Source organism: Cucurbita maxima, unplaced genomic scaffold (assembly GCF_002738345.1).
Source record: "Cucurbita maxima cultivar Rimu unplaced genomic scaffold, Cmax_1.0 Cma_Scf00018, whole genome shotgun sequence".
In the NCBI taxonomy this organism is placed as follows: Eukaryota; Viridiplantae; Streptophyta; class Magnoliopsida; order Cucurbitales; family Cucurbitaceae; genus Cucurbita; species Cucurbita maxima.
Genome location: NW_019272034.1, coordinates 3,521,051 through 3,546,458, shown reverse-complemented (window position 1 = coordinate 3,546,458; position 25,408 = coordinate 3,521,051). Strand labels below are relative to the sequence as shown.

At 34.8% G+C, this 25,408-nt stretch overlaps 4 protein-coding genes across 6 annotated transcripts; 2 read left to right on the top strand and 2 right to left on the bottom strand.

Annotated features, from left to right (window-relative positions):
• Positions 1–4,876: 4,876 nt before the first annotated feature.
• On the bottom strand, positions 4,877–6,775 carry LOC111493170 (probable protein phosphatase 2C 25). The gene is made up of 4 exons (XM_023142814.1): positions 6,156–6,775; positions 5,533–5,865; positions 5,259–5,438; positions 4,877–5,168 (listed from the first exon to the last, which is right to left on the bottom strand). The coding sequence occupies exons 1-4, from the start codon at positions 6,636–6,638 to the stop codon at positions 5,007–5,009; spliced, it is 1,158 nt and encodes a 385-aa protein (XP_022998582.1). The 5' UTR covers positions 6,639–6,775; the 3' UTR covers positions 4,877–5,006.
• A 1,210-nt stretch (positions 6,776–7,985) lies between these two features.
• On the bottom strand, positions 7,986–12,868 carry LOC111493169 (protein PMR5-like). The gene is made up of 5 exons (XM_023142813.1): positions 12,326–12,868; positions 12,061–12,232; positions 10,739–10,917; positions 10,492–10,650; positions 7,986–8,478 (listed from the first exon to the last, which is right to left on the bottom strand). Exons 1-5 carry the CDS (start codon positions 12,637–12,639, stop codon positions 8,139–8,141), a joined length of 1,164 nt encoding a protein of 387 aa, XP_022998581.1. The 5' UTR covers positions 12,640–12,868; the 3' UTR covers positions 7,986–8,138.
• Positions 12,869–14,615: 1,747 nt separating this feature from the next.
• LOC111493130 (PHD finger-like domain-containing protein 5B) lies at positions 14,616–18,840 on the top strand. Of its 3 annotated transcripts, none has more exons than XM_023142746.1 (3): positions 14,616–14,796; positions 17,775–18,415; positions 18,538–18,840. In XM_023142746.1, exon 2 carries the CDS (start codon positions 17,822–17,824, stop codon positions 18,152–18,154), a length of 333 nt encoding a protein of 110 aa, XP_022998514.1. In that variant the 5' UTR covers positions 14,616–14,796; positions 17,775–17,821; the 3' UTR covers positions 18,155–18,415; positions 18,538–18,840. The 3 variants fall into 3 exon arrangements, with proteins under 3 accessions (XP_022998514.1, XP_022998516.1, XP_022998515.1); XM_023142748.1 differs by having other exon boundaries at positions 14,619–14,770; XM_023142747.1 differs by having other exon boundaries at positions 14,619–14,839.
• A 1,758-nt stretch (positions 18,841–20,598) lies between these two features.
• LOC111492989 lies at positions 20,599–21,957 on the top strand. Its single transcript, XM_023142548.1, has 3 exons — positions 20,599–20,733; positions 20,840–20,926; positions 21,760–21,957. Exons 1-3 carry the CDS (start codon positions 20,616–20,618, stop codon positions 21,783–21,785), a joined length of 231 nt encoding a protein of 76 aa, XP_022998316.1. The 5' UTR covers positions 20,599–20,615; the 3' UTR covers positions 21,786–21,957.
• The last annotated feature ends 3,451 nt before the right edge of the window (positions 21,958–25,408 follow it).

Below are 25,408 nucleotides of genomic sequence, written 5' to 3'. Positions count from 1 at the left end.
GTTATTAGGTCATATGAACACTCATAATTACAGTTTCGGGAGAAAAGTGCAAAAGAAACAAAACTTTCCAAAATATCAAAACTCGAACGCCTCATTTTTGGTCGAGAATATATGATGTCATAATTAATTAATTTAGTTAGGTTATATATTATTAGTGATATGAATTTAGACAATAATCCTAAAGTTTAAAATTTTGGATAACCAAAAAATAAATTAGAGTAAAGAAAATTTGAATAGTGGGGCCCACTTGAGAGCGTTTGATTTCATTATCAATAGCGTGGGAAATGGTAGAACCCAATATTATTTAAATTTTGATAACAAATGGCAATTTTTTTTTTTTTTTTTTTTTATGTGTAATTATTAATTTCGCTTTTTAATTTGGAGTGGCGGAAAATATGAATGATAAAAGACACATTCATGTGATACTCGAGTAAAGAAAGACTATATCCGAATAAGAGCGATAATGAAAATATAATAGCTGAGAAAGATTTAAAAGAATTTAAAGTGACTAGTTAAGTGTGTTTTGCTTAGAGCAATTCTGTATTAGGTGTCTCTCGGAAATTCTTCTAAGATGCATGTTAGTAAAGACAAAACATGCTGGAATGACTCGTGTTGGTTAACCATGTTGCAGGTAAATATCACGGTTACCTAGTGTACTTTTTTAAAATGCTTATTGGAAGGAAAAGAAAATAAATTTGAACTCCCAGCATTACAATTAACCGATTAAATCTATATTTGGTTTTTTTTATAAAAAAATTGAATTATCGATTAAGTCTCAATTAATTATGTAACCATTTAGGCTCGGGATACTTCATGTGGTTCCGTATGCATCAATTGACCATCAAATATTTAAAACTTAAAAATAATATTATAATTAAAAAAAAATTAAGTATTTTTTTATATATAATTTAGCTTTTTATTATAAATAATCATCACTATTCACTAGGCATTTTCTTTTTATTAAAAAAAGGAAAAAATCATTACTAAAACATAGGAATGTTGAAAGATGCTTTTTTTTTTNTTTTTTTTTTTTTTTTTTTTTTTTTTTTTTTTTTTTTTTTTTTTTTTTTTTAATTCATAATTATATCACCCAATAATGTTACAACATCAATTGCAACCAACCTTTCTTCATAATTGTTCATGAAATTTTAAATTAAAAAAAAAAATCCATAATTTCTTAGGTAATTATGATTTAATTTATTTTGTTTTAATTTTATAAAATTAAACGTATAAGTTATTGGATTTTGATAAAGTAAACGAAGCACGAGCAATTTTTATTAAAATAGTTTGTATTAATCATAAGCTATATCATCCATTGTTATCTCTCTCTGAAACAATTCAAACTCGTCTAAAGTCTTCGCTTTTAAGAAAATTTCATTCCGTTATCTTAAAAAAACGTCCTTTTAAAGAGACTTTTCCCTTTTTCCTTCTCTCAAATATGACACTGAGATTTTAACGGTGATAATTTAATGAGTACGATAAAAAATCTTTTGGTTATCTTATAAATTCAATCTCCGCCCCTTTTACTTTAAAAAATGAGCAAGATTAACTTGTTTAAGTCTCACTGTACGTTATTTGTTAAGCTCATTGCTAGTAGATATTATCTATTTTGGTCTGTTATGCATCACTGTGAGATTCATTATTTTAAAACGTGTCTATTAGGGAGAGATTTTTACCCCCTTATAAAAATGTTGAAAAATGTTAAAAACTTCCAAATCAAATAATGGGGGGCACAAAATAAAAGAATATTGTAATTATTAATAAATTAAAAAAAAAAAAAAAACAGAAAAAGGTTGGATGTCGGATAAGGCGGGCTGATGTCGTGTAATATAGAGACAAGAGATTTAAAAGACAGCCGACAAGTCGAGGTGCATGACAAACACGCGCTCTCTCAAATAGAGTTGTTTCTTGGAGTTTTGTCTTCAAACACATCAACAACCACCTAGGGTTTTGCTTTTATTGTTCTTTTCTTAATGAAAATGTGACATGTTTGAAATATTTTATGTGAAGAATCTCTTGTTATAAGGAATCAAATTAGCTAATTAAAGATAAATTATGTATTTTATATACCTAACATGATTCGTAATATCTTCCCTTTTATTTTTATGTATTTTTTTTAATTTATTATGGTCTCGATCCATTTGTACAGCTGGACCTCGTACTTGTCTAAATTTAGTATTAGATGACTGTACCCGTTTTTTTTTTTTTTTTGGGACATGATAACGAGAGTTATAAGTATAATGAATGCTTAGTTAAATTATTGCATTGTATTCACATTTCAATTGGACGTGCAAGTACTAAAAAAACTCTAATCCTTAAAACCCGTCTTTTCTCTTTCTTTGACGTACCCAAATAGAACGTTTCATATAAGAAAAAGAAATCCCAAATTAGTACACTAAATAACATTCGAAAAGAGAGTTTAATCAAACTATATAAACTAAACTAAAACATAGATTTGAACCTTCGTATCGACTTTCTCTTAAAGTCTCAACTACGTCTTCTCTATCACAAGAATATAACGATCGACTAGCTATCGCTTGCTTAGCTGCTTTGTGTATTATGAAAATCGTATTGTTGGAAAGAAGGGGGCATGTTGCAAGAGCAGAGACGTGCCCAAAGGGCAGTGACAACTGTTTGGTTCTATAAAATATTTCCATCTACGACAAAAATCGAAGGGGTAAGTCCAAACAATGTGTACTTATTATGCTGTTTTTGTCTCGTGTTCTTAACTTATCATAGTCAAGCTTGCACGGATACAAAAGTGTTCGAGATAAATTTACGTTAATCTCAACTAAATAAAAGCTTTTACCTAAATAACTTTAATTAGTATCGACTCACATTTTTCTTTTTTTGCTAGGCCCACAGCTAAAAAACCAATTATGGCTGGTCCAACAGTTTTCAGAATGCGTTGTTACGATGTTGATCCAGTTTATGCAACTACGGCATCGCGTAGCTCAGAATACGCGCATTGGAGCTCTTTGCTCGATGTCCCGAGTCGCTTGTAGACTGTTGTTCGTATCAAAATCTCATGCAAAATTCATTATTAAATTGAAGAAGAGAGAGGGAGGGAGGGGCGTGGGAGAGAGGAAGAAGGTGTGGTAGGCAACAAAGGAGACCAAACAAGAAATGTTAGGTCAAATCCATGTCTTAAAATTAGCATCCTAACATCATGCAATAATATTCCATATGCTGCAAATTCAATTCAAGATGAGCTATGAGCTATGAGCTCTGGTTTTGGCCGACAATACAACTTTTAACATAGGACCCATGTTGTTTTGTTCATGTTTGGTTTTATTTGCATTGAACTAATAATTAATCTCTATATTTTCTCTTAATTATTCGTCTAAAAAGCTACCACAGGATCGATATTGACATTAAAGTATTTGTTAAAAAATGGACAAAATTGTTCAAACTTATATTAAAGTTGTTATGATGTAACTTTCCGTCATTTAATTTGGTCAATTTTGCTTTTAAACGTTAAGAAGGTATGATTTGATAGCATCAAATACGTAGTGATGCAATAACAAGGTAATATGAAATCATGTGTAATTTCATGAGTAGTATATGCTACCTCTCGAGAGCCTAACGTGTAGCCCTAACTAAAGTACGACATGTGTTTTTCGTATGTCTGAACCGTTTTGCGCTCTTTCGATCATCGTGTGTTCTTTGTTTAACCCACTTGCGATTTCCACATTTTAGATTTTCGATTATCGAGTGATTCGATTTAATTTCTTTTGATATTTGTAACTTATGATTGATAATTCGAAAGGATTTGATTCGTTCATGAGAGTTATAAATCTTTGATCCAACATTCAAGATTTAATTTTGTTATAATTTTTAGGTAACCACAAATCATAATGAACGCATTCAAACTTTAAGGTTTGTTCAATTTATCAAAACTTTGATTTCTGTCTCGATTCTTAGCCAAGTTTTTACATAAATATGTGAGGTTGCGCACCTAAGGCAACATTTCGAAATCTCAAATTTTAACTCTAAAGAATACTCTCCGATCTAGGAAAAAAATCAAATTTCAAAAAATCCATAGAACTTACCTTTGTTCTTTCTCAGTTCTTGGTGAAGTCGAACGATCCGAATATCCTAACCTCTTCTCGTTAATCTAGTGAGCATTTCTCCCTTCTTCATTCTTTCCGAACCCTAACATCTTTGTTTCTTTTCCTTGGAGGTCTGTTCACGGTGAACCATTCCATTTTGCTCCTTCGTTGACTTTGACCCAACTTTTTCTAATTTTTTTTAGCATTTTTTGTTTTATTTTTCTAGGTCTTTAGATGTATCCCGAACATTTTTCAATTCTATACCTTCGTATTTATCGAAAGTACTAAAAGAAAGTTAGGAAAATTGACTTACCTATCGAGCTCGGACATTACACTAGCCCAAACCAGTTCATGCAACCTAGCCTAATATCATACTCATGCTTATTCACTAGGTTCGGTTTGTTCACCAATCTACTTCAACCTTTTCGATTCAATTTCTCGGGCTTACGGGCAAATCAAGTCGATAGTTCAAGATCAAAGTTTCATGACTCTCCTGAAGTCCCTACCTATACTTCCCATTTAGAGTAGGGTTGATATGTTTGAAGTGATACCACTCTTATATAGAAGTGGTGCGTACCCAATAAGGCCCGAAAATTATTAAAATGGTTTGAACCCTAACGGGTCCTATGCAAATGAAACGTACATAAAGGGGCGGGCTAGGCATCAAAATATAATATCTGATACAACAAGTGAAGGGAAGAAGAGGAACTCTTAAAGCTTTTTCGACCGTAACGATGTACAAAGACGAACATAGTAGACTAAGAATCTTAGCTGCTACCCGTAACGAGAATGGGTACGAACAGTAATGAAAAATGAGAACAAGAATCGTTCGAGATCGAGATCTTTTGAACCTCTATAGTTTATTAAATACAAAAGAATATGATGAATCAATTACACTAAGAAAATTAGATTGGATTATGGGTTAGTCTAAACACCTCCTAAATCAAAAGAATATCAAATGAAGTTAGGCAATTGAATAAGAACTACACTAATATCATCTACTGAGCCTCTTGAAAGTGATAGCTCCACGAGCTTTTTACAGGCCTCCAATGGCGTTGCCTTCTCAATCCCCACACACGATGGGCGCACGATGTCCACTGCTTCTTGATTGCTCACCTGAAAATCAACCAAACCCAATTCAATACATTGAAGAATTTTCAATCAAACAGGTTCCACACCAGTTTCGATTGATCGACGGCTGCTTACCGTTTCCCATAACCCGTCGGAGGCCAAGATCAAGAACTCGTGTCGAGCTTCGATCCGTATCGACGTTGTCTCTGGCTCTGCTATCACCCATTGTTTCAAGTGAGCATCCCCAATTCCTCTTGTTACAGCTAGAGATCCTTGGACTCTCCAAACGCCATTGCAGAGATCAACATATCCACCCTGAAGAACACAATGAACAAACAGATTCAATTTTCACATTCACATTTGATTAAGGAATGAATCATTATGATCATGATGTAATTCCTGTTCTTACCCTCGACTCGATTCGCTGTCTTTCGTCTTCTCGTGACGGACGGTGGTCGGAGGTGATGGCTTCTGCGACGCCCTCGCTGCTAAGAACGGCACGGCAGTCACCAGCGTTGGAGATAATAAGGTTGCCTTTTTTGATCAGGGCTGTTACACAACATGACCCACCGCGTTGATCTTCCTTGAGGAAATCAGAATCTGTGGTGAGGTAGCCATGTTTAATGGCTTGTTCATAGTCAGTTATTCTTTCAAGTTCGTTCATTATGTTCTTCTTTAAGTTATTTGCTGCAAATTCTGCCGCCTTTGCACCGCCATGTCCATCAAATACACCAAAAAATGCCTGTGGAAATCAAGAACAATTACAGAAAATTAAGTCCAATTTGCTCATTTGTTAACGTTCCTTCTAATTTCTGATGCAAAAACTCAAACCCCAGAAGCTAAAATTGAAATTTTTGATGCAAAAACTCAAACCCAGAAGCTAAAATTGAAATTTCTGATGAAAAAACTCAAACCCAGGAGCTAAAATTGAAATTTTTGACGAAAAAACTCAACCCCAGAAGCTAAAATTGAAAATTTTGATGAAAAAACTCAACCCCAGAAGCTAAAATCGAAATTTCTTAAACAATTTACCTCTTTAGAATCGCCACGAAGATCAACAGCGGCTGAATACCGATCTTCCATGGAGATTCTCCGCCTCCCTCTCTTGCAATAAACAGAATACCCATCTCTCTCGGCCTCCATCACGTCCCTGAACGACGACGACGGCGACACCAGAGCTCCAAAGCTCAACGGCGTCAACGGAATATCCAACCTCGCTGGTCTCTTCCTCTTCGTGATCGCGTTGGACGACGTCGGAGACGTAGAAGAAGAAGTGGAAGCCATTGGCGCCACGGCGGAAAGCCCAGAAGGGGGCTTCGGAAACCTAATCCAAAAAGGGGAAGAAGGGGAAGACGGCGAAGACGAGCAAGACGACGAAGGCTGAGACGACTTCAAATGAGCCAACGTCAGTGTTAGAGCTTCCGGCGCCGGAGAAATGATCGCCGCCTTGTTGCAGAACATCGAGGACGAAGGGGAAAACCCCGGCGAATTCGAAACGGCGACGGAGACGGACATATTCCGATCTTCTAGAGAAAATCCAGATTCAAAAACACGAAAAAACGAAGACCCAGATGTGAATTTTGCTTCCAATTAGGGATTGTTCTTGAAATTGAGATGAAATTTGAAGGATTTGGATATGGGAAAAATGGGAAGAAAAAAACGGGAATATAAAGGGGAAACGGCTCGCGCGTGTCGTGTTTTTTTGATTCCGTGTTAATAGCGGGGTAGGCCAGTTGGATTTGGATTTATTCTTAACGTATTTTGACTAATATTCGTTTTTATTTTATGTGAAATACCTAATTTGCCCTTTCTTTGCAACTCGAGTCCATACATACTTGTTCGAGAAATCTTCTAGACCAACTAAAAAAATTTGAACAGCTTGAGTTGGTCGGGTTGTTTTTTAATTTTTATTTGCTCACAATGCATGTAACATTAAAATATAAAATATTGTAAAGTTCAAATATCAAACATTCACAAGTCATAACATATTACTAACCTCGATTATAAATATCAAATATTTTTAATCTTCCACTAAATATTCTTGAGCTGTTATATGTTTTAAAATTTATTTATACAAAAAAAAAATTCTCTTATTTTTTTAATTATGAACAAAATTGAAGTCAAGGAGTCAAGATTTAGGGGTAAAAAAGGAATAAGACTTAGAAAGGGGAGGGGTAAAAAGGTAATTAGAGAAAAAAGAAGTCAAAAGTTATAAACAGAGAGTTATTTTTCAAAAGTGGAATTTAATGATTCTTTTGACTGAAAGAAAGAAAATAGGAAGTGTGAGTGAACGCAGCAAATGACAGATGTCCCTTCGTGGGTCCCGCAGATTAAGGACAGTTCCGCGAAGTTACCGTTATAAGGACACAATGAGGAAGGGGTATTTCTGTAATTTCAATTGTGTGTTTTTTTCCCCTTCTTGAGGCGACCGTTGAGCATGACGTCATGAATCTCAACGTCTCTATCACATGCAACGCAGCGTTTAATGCTTATCTTCTTCTGTCCGTGTTGACAAGGAGCTTGAGACCATATTTGCAATACAGCTAATGTTTTGTTCGTAAATAAAGCTAATATTTTGTTCTTGAAAGTTAAGATTTGTCAGATACCTTCGAATCTATATCTAATAAAACCCTAAACGTTTAATTTATAAATCCGTAAATATTTCAGCTCGAGGGTGTTCAATAGCGACACAGCAACGAAACATGCACGGTGGGCAGAGTCAAGTGTCTTTGAGTGTGCAACATGAGTCTCGTTGAATACAAGTGCCTTCGGACGTGCAAGATGAACCTTATTGAGTACGGAACGTTGTGGTGTTGCTTCCCAGCGTTGGGCAAGCCATATGGTAGAGAACTTAAGGACATATTGAACAAGATAAGTAAAGTAAAGTACAACGAACGTAAAACTATTTTGCAATGGTGCTCCTACGTTACGAATAATCTATATTCCTCCATAAATTACATCAAAGGAGAGGGAAGAGAATAAATTTGAGTATGATTGAAGAATAAGATAGATGATCTAAAAGAACAAAGCAGTGTAAAATAATTGGTTCCAAGTATCAGGTAACCCAGGAAGGCACCAATGGCTACAATCAGCTGATCTACCAGGGTTAGCCCTTTGCTCAGGGCTCAAATCACCACTGTAAATGGAAGGGTGCCCATCTTTTCTTAGCTCAGATAGCATTGTTATGTCCAACAAGTACACTGGATTCCTCATGTCATTTAGCACTTCATCCACAACCCTCATTTGAATTGGGTACCCACCCGGGTACGTCATCCCCCCCATCGGTGTCGTTTCGCCATAGCAATTCTTTGTTGTTGTCATCATCGACGTTGTCCCGGTGTTCCATTCGGATGGACTGTTTGGATAATCACAACCATCACCAAGTTTAGTTGCATATAACATTTCAACAGTTCAATCAAACCAATACTATGAACCGATGAAAAAGAATCCGTCTAAGTGGTAATGCAAAGAGGGAAAGGGAATTGACTAAGTCAAGAAGAAAGAATCTAACGGAACGATCCAAGCCCACCACCAGCAGATATTGTCATCTTTGTACTTTTTTTTTTCCTGACTTCCCCTCAAGGTTTTTAAAACGTGTATGCTATGGAGAGGTTTCCACTCTTATAAAGAATATTTCGTTATCCTCCCCACCAATGTGAGATCTAACAATCCACCCTCTTCGAGGCCAGCATCCTCGCTGACACTCATTCTATTCTCCAATCAATGCGGGACCCCCCAAATCTACTCCCTTTGGGACCCAACGTCTTTGTCGGGACACCGCCTAGTGTCCACCCCCTTTTGCCAATACATCTGCTAGAGGACCATGGAAGTTGGTTGGGCCTACATCATAGGCGGATCTACCGGATCTAAAAACCTAGCGCTCGGATACCATTTGAGATAACAGATCACATACTAATACTTTATTGAGCTAAACCAAACCAAAGATGACTTATGTTACCAAATTCATGGAATAAGACATAATGTTGGAAAGATGCTTTAATTTCATATCATTTTCAATTCAGGAAATTAAGAAAAGCCAACAGGTGGGGACCAGGAAGCTTCAAAGAAGCATCCTTATTTACAATTTATATTTCCCTTTTAAATGGCTTGAAAATATCTTACAATAAATATATATATTCGTTTATATATAATTCTCAAAATTGATCTGTCCCACCGACACCTTTGGATTATGTTAAAGTTGTGTAAGATATTTTTGTCCTTAGGGTAAAATGGTCTTTTCATTTTTTTTAATCTCATTTTCGTCCTTCGACTTTCAAAACGTCTATTTAATGTGACATTTTAAAAGTTTATAATTTCTATGATTTCTTTATTATTATTATTATTATTATTATTTTTTCTAACTAGTAAAACTAAAAGGGCCAAAATGGTAATTATCTACGGTGAGATCTGAAAGGATAACTAAAGTTTAGAGACTGAACTTGTAATTTGTTCGACTCGTAAAACTAAAAGGGCTAAAATGGTAATTATCTACGGTGAGATCTGAAAGGATAACTAAAGTTTAGAGACTGAACTTGTAATTTGTTCCGACTCGTAAAACTAAAAGGGCTAAAATGGTAATTATCTACGGTGAGATCTAAAGAGATAACCAAAATTTAGAGACTAAACTTGTAATTTACTCAACTCGTAAAACTAAAAGAGCTAAAATGGTAATTATCTACAGTGAGATTTGAAGGGATAACCAAAGTTTAGAGACTAAACTTGTAATTTATTCGACTTGTAAAACTAAGAGGGCTAAAATGGTAATTATTTGCAGTGAGATTTGAAGGGATAACTAAAGTTTAGAGACTAAACTTGCAATTTATTCGACTAGTAAAACTAAGAGGGCTAAAATAGTAATTATTTACAGTGAAATCTGAAGGGATAACCAAAGTTTAGAGACTGAACTTGTAATTCACTCAACTCAGTAAAACTAAAAGGGCTAAAATGGTAATTATCTACGGTGAGATTTGAAGGGATAACCAAAGTTTAGGGACTGAACTTGTAATTTATTCGACTCGTAAAACTAAAAAGGGCTAAAATGGTAATTATCTACGGTGAGATTTGAAGGGGTAACCAAAGTTTAGGGACTGAACTTGTAATTTATTCGACTCGTAAAACTAAAAGGGCTAAAATGGTAATTATCTACGGTGAGATTTGAAGGGGTAACCAAAGTTTAGGGACTGAACTTGTAATTTATTCGACTCGTAAAACTAAAAGGGCTAAAATGGTAATTATCTACGATCAGATCTAAACTGATAATCGAGGAGAGGCTAAGTGAGCATGGGAACAAAGTTTTTGTAGGGCTCCAAGCCAACATTCAATAATGGAGGAAAACAATAAAGACAGAGAAAAAAAAAAGAAGACTTACTTGTAATGAGTGGGAGAGATAGCTTGGAAGAAAACCCTTGTTGTAGTAACATCAATGTTCTTATCAACCCAATCAGCCCATGTTCTTAGACCCTTCTCCATTGCAGCCAACCGATCCATGTCTTGGTAATATGATCCTCCAGATTCCATATAATCCCACCTGAAACAAACACAATCAACACCGTTCATCACATCAAGATCAGATCATATCATATCAATCAAGATTTCAAGTTCAATATCAAACAAACCCTTGCAGAGAGCCTGTGTGGCTCCACCAATGGCCAGTGTTGAAGGATATCACATCAGCTCCTTTCCAAGCATTGCCATTCACTGATATCTCCTCTAGCTTCAAGATTCTCTTCCCATTTTCTATTTCTATGTCCACCAGATATGTAGCTTTGTAATAGTTCAAATTTAACCCATATTCCTGCAAAAGTGGCTTCAATCTATCAACCAAATCGAGCTGAAATGATATCAATTATCGTCTTAAAAGTAGATAGTTTAGGGTACAATTTCAAAAACAGCAACGGATTTGGAGTTCTAATCCTAAAATGTCAATACCCAACAGAGATTAAGACTTTGTAACACTAGAGCAAGAGATTTCATCCAAATGAAGCGGAAATGATATCAATTATCGTCTTAAAGTTGATAGTTTATGGTTCATTCCTAAAAACAGCAAGGGATTTGGAGTTCTAATCCTAAAATTTTAAAACCCAACAGAGATTAAGGCTTGGTATCACTATAGCATGAGATTTCATTCAAATCGAGCGGAAATGATATCAATTATGTCTTAAAGTTGATAGTTTATGGTTCATTCCCAAAAAGAGAAAAGGATTTGGAGTTCTAATCCTAAAATTTCAAAACCCAACAGAGATTAAGGCTTGATATCCTAGAGCAAGAGATTTCATCCAAATCAAACGGAAATGATATCAATTATGTCTTAAAGTTGATAGTTTATGGTTCATTCCCAAAAAGAGAAAGGGATTTGGAGTTCTAATCCTAAAATTTCAAAACCCAACAGAGATTAAGGCTTGGTATCACTAGAGCAAGAGATTGCATCCAAATCGAGCGGAAATGATATCAATTATCGTCTTAAAGGTTGATAGTTTATGGTTCATTCCCAAAAAACAGCACGGGATTTGGAGTTCTAATCCTAAAATGTCAATACCCAACAGTGATTAAGACTTGGTATCACTAGAGCAAGAGATTCCATCTAAATCGAGCGGAAATGATATCAATTATCGTCTTGAAGGTCAATAGTTTATGGTTCCGCAAGGGATTTGGAGTTCTAATCCTAAAATGTCAAAACTCAACAGAGATTAAGACTGGTATCACTAGAGCAAGAGATTCCATACAAATCGAGCTGGAATGATATCAATAATCGTCTTAAAGTTGATAGTTTATTGTTCATTCTCAAAAACAGCCAGGGATTCAAAGTTCTAATCCTGAAATGTCAAAACCCAACAGAGATTAAGACTTGATATCACTGAGATCTATGAGTTGAGCTGTTTTTTGTGGGTATTTGAGCAATGTTTAAATGAAATCTTAAGGTTAAAGAATGTCTACTCACCAGGAATGTGAAGGTTGAAAGTGGTTCTCCTCTAACCATTTGAGTGGGCGTTTGCGGAGCAGATGCTAATATCAAGCAAATCAATGACTCCCATTGGTTTCTCCCCAATGAATCACCAACAAACATCACAGTTCTTCCTCTCATTCTCGTCAAAAACTCAGCCCCATCGAACCTTTAATCAAAACGCTACAGCAGGATCCATCAAAATGTGAATGACAAACAAAAAAACAACAAACAAAACCAAACTGGGTTTTCGATTTCAGACCTTGGGAGCTCGCAATCGAGCGGCTGCCATCGGTACTTGAGGTAGTTTGAATCGGGTCGGCCGTAAGCTTGGCAGTTGAACTCGGCATCAATGAAGGGACAGTTTGAAAATTGGTAAAGTGGATACGAGTCGTCTCGGACCCAAGTGCCGGAGAACAGAGCACAGCTACTCTGGTTGGCTTGGAGCATCGGCCGCCGATTGTGGTGGTCACTGTTGCGGTAGTGGTGCTTCAAACTGAGTATCAAAGCTGAAGAAGCTAACTGGGAATGAAGCAAAAAGAGGCATAATGGTGCTAAACAAGGCCAAAACCCCATTAGAGCTGCTTGAGAAACGAGCAGAGAAGGGTTTTGTTGGCAAATCTTGTAAAAGGAAGAGGGAAATCGAAAATGGGGAAATGGGTGGGATTGTATTAGGCCATTGAAGACAGAGACAAAGGGTTAATGGGAGCCAGTTGGGTAATGGCGCAGAGGGCGATGGGGGCCAAAAAGGCTTTGGGATTTCAATGGGCAAGCTTGTTGTTACGCTGTGGAATTGGGGATTGCTTGCGTGGGGTTTGATTCAAATTGGCTTTTGGTTAAAAGGGAAGGAAACAAGCAATTGAAAGGCACATGTTCTTTTCTTTGCTTTGCTGAGCACCCTCTTAAGTGTCCTAAGTGTCTTGTTCAAGTTTTCTAACATCTCGATTCTTAATGTTTTAATTCCGAGTCTAATAGGTTGACTAACGTATTTGATCTCCATTTACTATCTAATACATATCCACGCTTCACTCGAACTATTATGATTACTCTGTATGCTCATTTTAAGACTGTAATACACAAATTTAAACTTTTCCGTTTTATTTATATAAAAAAAAAATATAAATTTTAAAAGTTGAGATAATAGACAAAAATAAATAAATAAATAACTAAATGATTTGAATAAATATGTTAAAATTTTAAATATCAAAAGAGAATAATATAGTAAAAAATGAAATTTAAATCGAATAATTTTTCCTTTTATATATATATTTTTTCTCTTCCAACTTTTTAGAACACTAACTTTTTATAATTTCTTTTTTTTTTTTAATAAAAGAAGTAATAGTTGAAAGTTTTTTTCTTTGTAGAAAAGTAAAATAAAGAATCAGGTTCGTTTAGATTTTAAAATTTTAATTCAATATTAATCGTTAAATTATTACTTATTACATTGGCAAAAATGTAAGAAATTAATGGTTATAAACCTAATTTAGTCATTTTATGTAGTTCAATTTGTTAATAATTTAACATTCATTATTATTATTATTATTATTTAATATATATTATCAAATTTATGTTCATTATTTTATGTTTTTTAAATTGGTACGAGCATATTTTAATTAATAAAACATCAATTACCATATATATATATATATATATATATATATATTTATTTATTTATTTATTTATTTATTTATTTATTTATTTCAAGAATAAACTTTTGGTAATTATTATTATTATTTTAAAAAGGGTTGTCAAATGTCAATTTTTTAGAAGCAGAACTTTTAGAACAAACTCGACGCGAGACAAAGTTATGGTAAATACAAAAGGATCGAGCCACGAGGTAGAGGAGAAGAGAAGAATTTGGGCTAAAGTCGAAATGCAACTCCTCAACCTTGCTATATGAGGCAGAGGGCGACCCTATGATCAATTTCTCGAGGAGCCAGGCGTCGTGTATGACCTTGACTTTCGACATTCTAGTTCAATTTGATTAATCATTACTAACCTAATTTGCAAAGAAAATGTAATAAACTTGAAGGGGTTGTTAACTTAAGCATTGGAGTTTGTGAGTCGCACCACATTGGTGTGCAAATTTACTCTCCTTTTACATATCACATTTTTTTTTTCTTTAAACATAATTATGTTGAGCTAGAGGAGAGCATGATGATGAGTTATTTTGTAACAGTCGGTGCTAGTAGATATGGTTATTTATGAAATTTCCGTTAGAGGTTTTAAAACGCGTCCGTTAGAGAGAAGTTTTCACACTTTTATAATGAATATTTTATTCCCCTCTTAAATTAATGTGGGATCTCTTGTGTCCTTGCTGGCACACCACTTGATGTCTGACTTTTAACTTTAAAGAACACATTTTAAAACCGTGAAAGAAAGCTTTGAAGGAAAAACTCAAAAAGAACAATATGTCTGCTAGCGGTGGGCTTAGCGGTGGGCTTGAGCCGTTTTGGAGGAAGAAAACAAGTGGGTTTGGGCCAGCCCATCGCTCATCCTCTAAGGCCCATATCCCTTCAGCCCAACAATTTTGCCCTAAATAGTATTTGTTCTTCTTCTTTCCCGGACCTTCCCGCCCATTCCATCTCACAGCACCCAGCAGTTCCGTTTGCGCCCTTCTCTTTCGGTAGTATACCTCTGCGTCACTGTCGGGGGCGTTTTTCTTCTGCTTCCGCTGCCGCAGCCTCCATCGTAGCGGGTTTGAGCTGTTGTTCTACTCTCTTGTCGTTACTGGTACTATCTCGATCGATCTCCATCTTTCTTTCTTCATTGAAGTGTACATCTCTTTTGCCTCTACTGAATTATTCAGCATCTCCTTCCTCTTTATTTATCGGAGAACCAGTCGAAGAATCTCTCTTATTATCCAGTTCTCATTTAATTGCTAGTTTGTCGGGGTTATTTTGATTGACCAGACAACCTCAATCATATTATAATTATCCTTTTGTAGATTGTAGCTAGGAGATGACCTTGTGTTTTTTTTTTTTTTTTTTGAAAATTGAAACTCTCTCCCGCGGATTTATCAATACCATAGCCAACGATACTTGAATTTACGGGAAATAAGAGTCATCTATATGCTTTGTATTTCATGTGCTTGGTTTAAAAGGATTTAGAGATTATTCGGGTTAACATAGATATTGTTTAAAAAGTGGAAGGTTTGAAGGGGACTAAAGATTGTCCCTTTTAGCCACTTTTATATATAATATGGATATAGATTGAGAGGCGTTGAGTCGAAACTTTAAGCTAATCACATAATTGTAGTAGGTCCTCCCTATCTCTCTCTTGCTACAAAGCTAACGGTGGCATTGAAGGAGAAGAATAGATGGGGAGGGGATGTGGAGTGGTGCTTGGGTTGAGTTGATTTTTTGGTGTTTCAAATTTGAAATTTAGTATTTGATTCTATGTTTATAGGGTTAAGGGTCGTGGGTAGAAAAAGAAAGAAGGAGAGGGAGAAGAATGAATGGAAAGATGAGAGAGTTAGTAACTTTTGTTGCTAGGTTATCTAAAATAATATACAAGCACTAAGAGATAGAATAATATCTAACCTAAGCATCTAACTTGCTGAGCAACTCAATTGGTTAAGACATATACTTTTGATCAAGAGGTTAGTGGTTTGAACCCCTCAACCCTTGAATGTTGTTTGAATCCCTCCACATGAGTTACCTTTCTTTATTCCTAATAGAACAATGTTTTAAGGGATCATTAATTTTTTTCCTAAGATTCAAGGGTTAGAATTTCACTTTTAAACTTGGAAAAATTGAATAACTTCTCAAATCTCTGGCTTTTATTTCTTTATGAATCAAACGGTGGAGGAATCTTTCAGCCAGAGTTAATTTTGTTAGATTCATACATTTAGACAATTAGCTAGTAGTTGAAGGCATGACCACCTTCTTCTGGTAGTTCCTATTTTAGCTCTCATTTATTGTTCTCAATGTTTATTTAGAAGGCATTTGTTTGTCATTGCTATTATTTGTGCTTTAACATTGCAATATCAGCACCTGTTTTGGATCTTGGCCTCCACTTTTCTCTTTGTATTTGTTGTTTTGGAACAAAGGTATTAGAGATTGCCACAATTTGTTTCAATCCAGCAAGATAGAGTCCTTGTCCTAGGATGTGACATATTTGAGGACGAGATCCTTGAACGTGTTAGTGGGTATTATCAAAACTCTATTTTGGTATAAGAGTGGTGAGCTTCTTGTGGAAAAATGTACAAACTTTGTAAATTTGAGCACTTTCCTTTAGATGGGTGGTGGAGTATGAGATCCCACGTTGGTTGGGGAGGAGAACGAAACATTCTTTAAAAGGGTGTGGAAACATCTTCCTAGCAGATGTGTTTTAAAACCTTGTGGAGGAGCTTGGAAAGGAAAACCCAAAGAGGACAATATTTGCTAGTGGTAGGTATGGGCGGTTAGAAATGGTATCAGAGCCAGACACCGGGTGATGTGCCAACAAGAAGGTTGAGCTCTGAAGGGGGGTGGACACGAGGCAGTGTGCCAGTAAAGACGCGGGGGTGGATTGGGGGGTCCCACATCGATTGAAGAAGGAAATGAGTGTCATCGAGGATGTTGGGCCACGAAGGGGGGTGGATTGTGAGATCCCACATCGGTTGGGGAGGAGAACGAAACATTTTTTATAAGGGTGTGGAGACCTCTCCCTAACAGACGCATTTTAAAACCTTGAGGGGAAGCTTGTATGGGAAAGTCCAAAGAGAACAATATCTACTAGCAGTAGGCTTGGGTTGTTACATGGCCATAAAGGCAAAGTACTAATATGGTTGTGTTCAATGGAACTTATGAATGTAGGCACAACCAAAGTGTGGTGGAAATTGGAGGAGGTAGGAGATCAAATTTTACTTTATAAAACTAATTGGAAGGATTGAAAGACATCTAGATGGTGTAGGTAGCATGTACAGATGCCTCAGCTTGAGACTAACAATAAACAGATGCCTCATGAATGGACATGGAGAACACAATGAGCGCTAAAAATATGAACAACTGGAGAATGTGGCCAGTGCTTTAACTAGTAGCTATATTTATGTAGACCTATCAAGTTGACTCTTGTGGTTAGAGCATTAATTAAAATAATTGAAGGATCAAACAACCAGATTCATATTATTTCTCATTGTTAGCTAGTAGTGAAATTCATTAGCTACATTCTCTAGTTTTTATTTTTGTGCTTCGATTATGGTTTCCATGTATCTTAATGGGGATTATTGTGCAACATTCATTTTAAATGTTAAGGGATAGAAGGTTCGCCCGTAATTTTATCGCGTTTCCAGTTAAATTATTCACTTGGTACTAAGAACTCCAACTTCAGTGTGAATATATACCATGATGCAAATTTGTTGGTTTTTTGGAGCAGTAGCTTTATATGAAGAATGAAATTTGAAGTTTGATTCTAGTATCCAGTTGTGCAGATATTCATCTTATTTAGTTCAGTCATTTGGATCTGTTATTTGCTTTAGTTGGATATAGTGGGACCATAATGATTTCTTACTCATTGTGAATTGGTAGAGATAAAGGCTTATTACCCGTGGCAAGAGGCTCGATGTGATTCTATGTCATATTTACTAACATTCTCTAATTGCTACTCGTCCATCTGTTTTGTGTGGCTTAATTCGTATACCTAACTGTTTATTTTTATGATAAGCTCTCCCTTTAGTGAGGTGCTTGAAGTTTATGCTAAAACTTCCAAGTTTGATAACACATCTGCAGGTTAGAAACTTTACCGGACTTGAGAGCTTGTTGCAGTTACAAAAAGCATGGCCAAGCATCATCCCGATTTGATTATGTGCAGAAAGCAGCCAGGAATTGCCATTGGCCGACTCTGTGAGAAGTGTGATGGGAAGTGTGTAATCTGTGATTCTTATGTCCGTCCCTGTACGCTTGTTCGTGTTTGTGATGAATGCAATTACGGGTCTTTCCAAGGCCGTTGTGTTATCTGTGGAGGAGTAGGAATCTCAGATGCCTACTACTGCAAAGAGTGTACACAGCAGGAGAAAGATAGAGATGGATGTCCAAAGATCGTTAACTTAGGGAGTGCAAAAACAGACTTGTTCTATGAACGTAAGAAATATGGGTTCAAGAAACGTTAAAGTTAAAAAAAAAAAGGATGGATCTTACTGTAATCTGATTGATTTCTGATTTCTAATCACAAACTCTCTTAGACATGTATGTATATGCTGACGAGAACAGTCATTTGATCAAGGCCAGGGCCGGTGCCATTCACGAGTATCAAAAACTATATTGATTGTACTGCTTGTATTGTTATGTTTATATTGATGGATAGGAACTTTGCTCAACCAAATTAATGGAGAAGAAATTGTTTGAAGAGGCTGTTACAAACAGAAAAAAAGGTACGAATATTCTTACCATCGCGATATATTGAATCTTCATGTGCATTTTTCTTAGTTTGTGCCTTGGTTGATGTAGAAGTAAATGTGATTGAGATTTGAATGTCAATGTTCTGTTTTACTAGAGTAATGATGCAAAGGGAGGTCCCTCCACCCTTCAAATAAGGGAAGAGAAGTTAAATGCTCAAAGTCAACCAAAATACAGTGAATTTTGGGATCCATAGTTGATGGGATGGACAGGTTTGGTTTGAGATTTGTAGGTGCTCATATGCCTGTTGGTAGTGGAATTTCTTTGAATGTTTTCATGCTCCATGTTCGTTTCCTTTTCATCACTTCACTTCCCTTTTGACTGAAAGAGAGGTCAATTGTTCTTTCCATTAATGGCCATTGAATGTTCATTCAATTCATAAGAGATTGTGACATCAGTATCAAATATTGTGTTACAATTGCACTTTATTTTTTTTGGCAGCGAAGTTGGAAATTGTTCGGTACTCACTCTCTGCATTGAGAGTGAGCCAAGCCAACTTAGGATCGCGTCGCTTACGGTCGAGCAATGTATGCTCAAGCCTCTGGTCTCGTTTTGAGAAGAAGGTTTTAGAAAACGGAGCTAAGAGATTGGCCGGGCAACGTATGTTCAAGCCTTTCACCCCATTTTGAGAAGAAAGTTTTAGAAAATGGAGTAGAGATTTTGAAAGCAAGATTGAGAGAACGATTAAAAATAATGTTAGATGACTACAAAGTTAACATATAAGTTTGGTATTATTAGGTATTATTATAAAATAAATGCTGAATCGCTCATTTCATGCCTACAAAGAGTTGAACAAAAGTAGTTCAAATTGTATTGATTGAAGTGCCATTAGTGCAAGTCAACTGAAGAGAAGGTAGCAAATTAGAGAGCTAAATCATGGCATGGCTTGAAAGTTGAAACCTGGTTTTATTGTAAGCATATTGGTTGCACTATTTGGAACCTCTTCTATGGCTATCATCTTTCTTTTTGACTTTGGAACAGAAATACCCTCTTTCATTCAATTGCTTGAATCCATAACTCATCTATGCTTTGGATGTGTTAGAAGACTCATAGAAAGAAGGGTTCTTTAATGTAATTTATGAGCTTCTTTAGTAATTTAATGTTTAAGCCTTTTGAGTTTCGAGAGAGTTTGATTATATAAATTTAAGTATGATTATATGTTTTTTTTTCTATACTTCAAGAACTACGGAGGTGAAGAATGGATCCATCATGGAACTATAACTTTTGAAATGATGAATTGTGTCTTATTCATTGAACTATATCCGGATTGATTTATTCTCGACCAACCATTTTAGGTCGATGATTTCTAGGGTTTCCTTGCGCCAAAATTCTTGTATGGTTCATTGAAAGAGAGGTGAATTTGACATTAGCTACTAACTTCATTTTCTAAAAATTTAGAAGTATGTAGTCTTGTAGAACTTATATAAAACGTTAATTTTTTTTTTTAGTTCAAACGATGATGAAAGATCAACATTTTTTCGACACCAATAATTCTAGTTTTTTTCTTTTTTTGGTATATTTTTAACGTTTTCATCCATACACATTCTTAGTATTTTTAGTTAAAAGTACTATTATGATTACAAACATGAGTGTATGATTAGGTTTAAACATTATCTTTATCCCACATGATTCTAATAAATTTCTTAAATCAAAGCCATTAAACAAGGCTTTCTATAGTTAACTAATATCGAACACCATAATTACACTAGAGCGTTATTTCGTTACTTCATACATAATTTTAGCTACAAAATTGAATTACTGCGTTTTCCTATTACTCCATACTTGAAGACAAAAAAAGCTCCTTTATCGAAAAAGTCCACACATCTTTATTGAAGTAAGTATAAACATTCCGGTTCAAAATTTCTTGCAAATAATTTTAGTGAAGTCAGTTGTAGTGATCCTACAACAGTGAAAAAAATACGTCGATGCATTGCTCTTAATCCAACCACAAAGAAGATATTTCGACTCGTTATGAAACACGAACAAGCAAAATTTTTTCCCATCAAGAACTTTATTTAAAACAGTAAACAAAAGAAAACCCATTTCTGTCCATACCCAAAACTCATAGTGGAGAGCCATTTTGGGGTCTCTCTCTCTATAAATATGGAGTCTTTTGGGTTTTTCTTCTCCATATCATAAGGTGAGAGAACCAGGAAGAGACATAAAGATAAATTAATGGCTTCTCAATCTTCCCTTTACTTCTCTCTCCTCTTTTTCCTTCTCTCTACTGCCGCCATTGTTGCAGCTTTTGAAGCTCGCAACATACCTGCAAATCCAATTTCAAGCACAGAAAGTAAGAACAAAACCCTCTTCTTCTTCTTCTTCATAACCATTTTTGTTCGTTATGAATTTTAGATTTTCGATAGTTTGAATGAGTTTTATGATTGAAAATGTTACAGGACATGATGAGATGATTGGATTACGAGACTATGGTGATGCTCGTGCCAATCATCGACACGAACCCCACCATCCTCTTGGTGTCGAAGGTAAGATTATTGTACTAGTAAATTATTATTTGAGAGTGGGGACGACATGTATCTCATAATTATATTGTGTTTTGATAATACGTATGATAGTTAAAAACAGACAACCACGTTAAATAAGTTATCGATAATGTTTTATTAGGTACTTCGAGTTTTTAGTTGGATTTATGTGGTAGCTTAGAATAGAAAATTGGCTTAATACCACGTATAAGATTTGAAATTTATTTAATATATACATATATTTTATGTCGGTTGATGTTTTTCATTGAAACTTACTGTTGATAATTATTTTGCTAGTTGACAAGTATAAATTTATTTTATATTTATGGTGTGGGAGAATAAAAAAATTAAGAAAAAAAATGTATATTGAAATTTAGTTGGGTTTAATCTAATTGAATTCAAATCCGTATAATTGGATTGGGTTGATCGAATTTTCGGGTCATTATGTGAAATCCCATCTCGATTGGAGAGAGGAATAAAACATTCTTATAATTGTGAGAAAACCTCTCTCTGTTAGATGCATTTTAAAACCGTAAGACTGAAGACAATAGGTAATGAACCAAAGTGGACAATATTTACTAACGGTGGGTTTGAGCTGTTACAAATGATATCGATATCAAATCTAGACACCAGGTGACGGGCCAACGATGATGTTGGGTCCCTAATAGGGTGAATTGTGAGATCCCACATAAACATGAAGACAATATCTACCAGCGTGGGCTTGAACGGTTACATTAGATCTTCCTATTCCAATAGTTTGCTCGATTCCATTTGTATGAATGATTATGTTTGTAGGTACCGTTGTTGTTCTTATTATTGTTTGTCAATTTTGATAGGATATAAGAAGGAGTTGGATGATTAATGAGAAGCGAATGGCAAGCAAATCATTGGTAAAATGATGGTGGCAACTACTCGATGAGATTAGTACAACAATAAAAACATTATGATATCTCTTTGCATCCATGCACTTTATCTATGTATCAAACTTAAAAGGACATTGTTACTATTAAGGTTTCTATTATACTCGTTATGCCCAAAACATATCGAGATCTGATGTATCTAGTTTACATTCAAACATATTTAATGGCGTGTTACGACTCGATTTTCGAGGCTTCGAAACTCGGACGGTGACCCAAAAGATGAAATAAAAAACAAACAAAAAGAAAGAGAAGAGAAGAGTAAAAGATAAAAAAACGAAAAATCCAATAAAATCAAAATAAAGAAGAAGCATAATTTTCATATGTTTAAGAAGAGGGACTGACGCTCCGGAACGACCCCCTCTGTGACCGTACAACTCTTGAACGCTCCTCTACCTCGACCGACAGTCTACGAACACCTGAAAAAAAACGAGGAAAAATGGGATGAGTATAAAAATTATACTTAGTAAGCCACCTACTTGTAGGCTCTCGTCGCATCCTAACTTTACAGAATTCTCATGGTCTTCTAATTGACTCTAGGACGTCTCGTTCGGGTCTTAGTCCCTTTGGGGCTCGCCCCTTGAGACTTGCTCTATGGAGCTTCATTGGTTGTCCGTCCTTTCATTTGATACTTAAGGTATGACTATTTGAGGTAAGTATTACTATTGCTCGGTCAATTTTAACTAAAAGGTGACTTAATTGAATTATATATTATGCCATAACTCAATGCATGGGTAAGAAGCAAATCGAGGAATAATTAGTAATTATGGGTAACCAAGTGCCTTTACTATTGACGTGGTTGAATGACTTGTTTGCTGTATGAATGACGTGTGTTTTGTGGTGCCTAGACGAGTCATGTCTTGTGATTGGTTGACGGGTACTTTGATATGTTATGTTATGATATTTGTTATGTTGTGATACAAGTTATGCTATGCTATGCTATGTTATAAGTTATACTATGATATGATATGGTATGAAATTATGTTGTGTTATCGATATTGTATGATACATGAACCTCCATATGTTACGCCATGTAAACTATGTTAATGTATCTGGTCTATGCCTATGAGACATTAGAAAGACAGATATATTAATCGTGAAACATATGATAAGTCTTACATACGTATGTCTCATAAGAGTGCTATGTTAGGAAAAGAATAAGGTATGATTTGTATCATAATTATATGTCATGTTTTGATGCGCTGAGACCTCATGTATTTTGTATGTCAAGCGTATCGGGATACTTTTGTTATGATTAGTACAGAGACGTACACTACAATATTATGCACACCGTGATATTATGCTTGCTTGTTTCCCTCTGTGGCTTCCAATAAGGTGAGTGTACGCTAGCCCGCCAGTCAAACCCAGAGGGTATAGTGTATGAGCCTGCTTGGTGGGTCTGTGTGTATGTTGAGTCGTGTATAGAAAAATACTACACATTCAATTATGTCCAAACTGGAAAGTAGAGACCTATGTCATGATGTTTGTCTGTCGCATCATGATTGCATGTGTTTGCCTTTCCTAACCCAATAGTGGAGCTACTTACTAATTATTTTTAAAATATTTAAGCTACGTGCTATTTTTTTTTTTTTTTTCAAATAAATGTAATGCGAATGAGGTATATATTATTAATATCGACAATCATCCGCATTCAATAAACATCGATCTAGCTCAAAATATCCATGTCAGAACATACTTCTATGAAGAACGAAACAATAGTTCTTCAAAAAATTGATGTAGGAGTCTATGTTCATCGAAAAAAATAACATAAGCAAAAATCAAAAGGATCTATGTCAACACGTTACCTGACGTATGAGTCTTTACATTCCTCGTGCTACTGCTACCTTCTAGTACTAAGGAATTTTTTCATGTTTGTCTACAAAAAGGTTCTCATGGACTAACCTTACTCTATTTCATAATTTTGAGAGAATGTTAAGCATAATAGAGCGGTAAACAAACTCCCAATTCCATCACCTATGATGTGAAGCCTATCAACTATGATACGAAGACAAACCAGTAGAACAAAAAGAATCTTTACAGTGTATTCTAAAAAATATGACTAACACATGAAAACACTCCGAAATGAAAAGGTTATTGCAGCCCATAATAAATGCAGATGGTTTTGGTGGTCTTGTGTCTTAACCGAATGTTAGAAGGACAATCACTTCAATGAGAGATAGTGCGGTTTTGGTGGTAGGAAATCAAAGATTATAGATTTCGACAATTAGCGTTAGCTACAATTATAGAAGTAATTTTCACTTCTGTGAAAGGAAGTGTCCAGACTTCATGCAACCAATATAAACCTGAGGCTTTGTTCGATGTACAACTAAAGTTGATCCGAGAGTAGCTGCAATAAATCATAAAGCAAGAAGAGTATGATACTAACTGGTTCAAAAGTAAGTGGTATTGGTGATCTCTATTGGTAAGCTCCAAAAGAAGTCTAAAATTATAGCGCCTAAAATCATCACTGCCAGCAGATCGCGCTGTCTGACAATACAGGAATTGAAGAAATTAGGGGTGTACATTCAACCCGACAACTCGGACTAACCCAACCCGAGCTATAAGGGTTAAGTAGGGTTGGGTTCATTTTTTTGAATCTGAAGTGAATTGGTTCGATTTCGAGTTCGTAGTACAAAACCTTCCGATTGACCCGACCCAGATAAAAATATATTAAGAATCTTTCCATATTAATTGGTTTGCCAACGCTCATGCAAGTTCCGACATCAGGCAAATTCATGTTTTTTTTTAAATTATTTTATATTATTTTATTATTTTTAATTGGTTGGTTGACTATTAATACATTTTATTCCATTTTTAAATAACTATTCCCCTTATATATTATTTTTAAATATATTCTTTATGATATAAATAAACTAACCAATAATTATTTAATTTAAGAATATATGGTAGGATAGGTTTATTAATTATGATTTATACCAAATTATTTTGAAACAAATGTTTATCGTGTTAAATAATTCTAAAAATTCAAATGTTTTGACTTTAATGTAATTAAAATAGAAAATTAGTTTAAATATATTTAAAGATTATGTTATTAAACTAAAATAAATAATTCTAAATTTTAATGTATTTATTATATATTTATGGTAACATATTTATTTATTTATTTATTTATATATATATATATATATATATATATATTTTTTTTTTTTTAAATAGTTATAAGACTTTTATTCAATTAAAATATTTTTATTTTAAGATATCTTTAAACTAATCATTTTTATTGTTTATTAATTTTAGGATCTATTTTTATATTTTTTTTCATTTTTATTGTTTATTTTATTTTATGATCTATTCTTATCCTTATTTATTTAATTTTATGGTCTATTTTTATATTTTTTTTCATTTTTATTGTTTATTTAATTTTATGGTTTATCTTTATATTTTTTCTTACTCTAACCATTCTCAAAAAAGGTAGATATTTAATGTCTATGTTAACATGATACCATTTTTGCTCGTTGATTTTTATTGATTTTTTTTTAATTATATCTTTATAAGATATTTTCTAAATTGCTATGGTGAAAAGCGATTATATAGCAAGTTTCTTGTA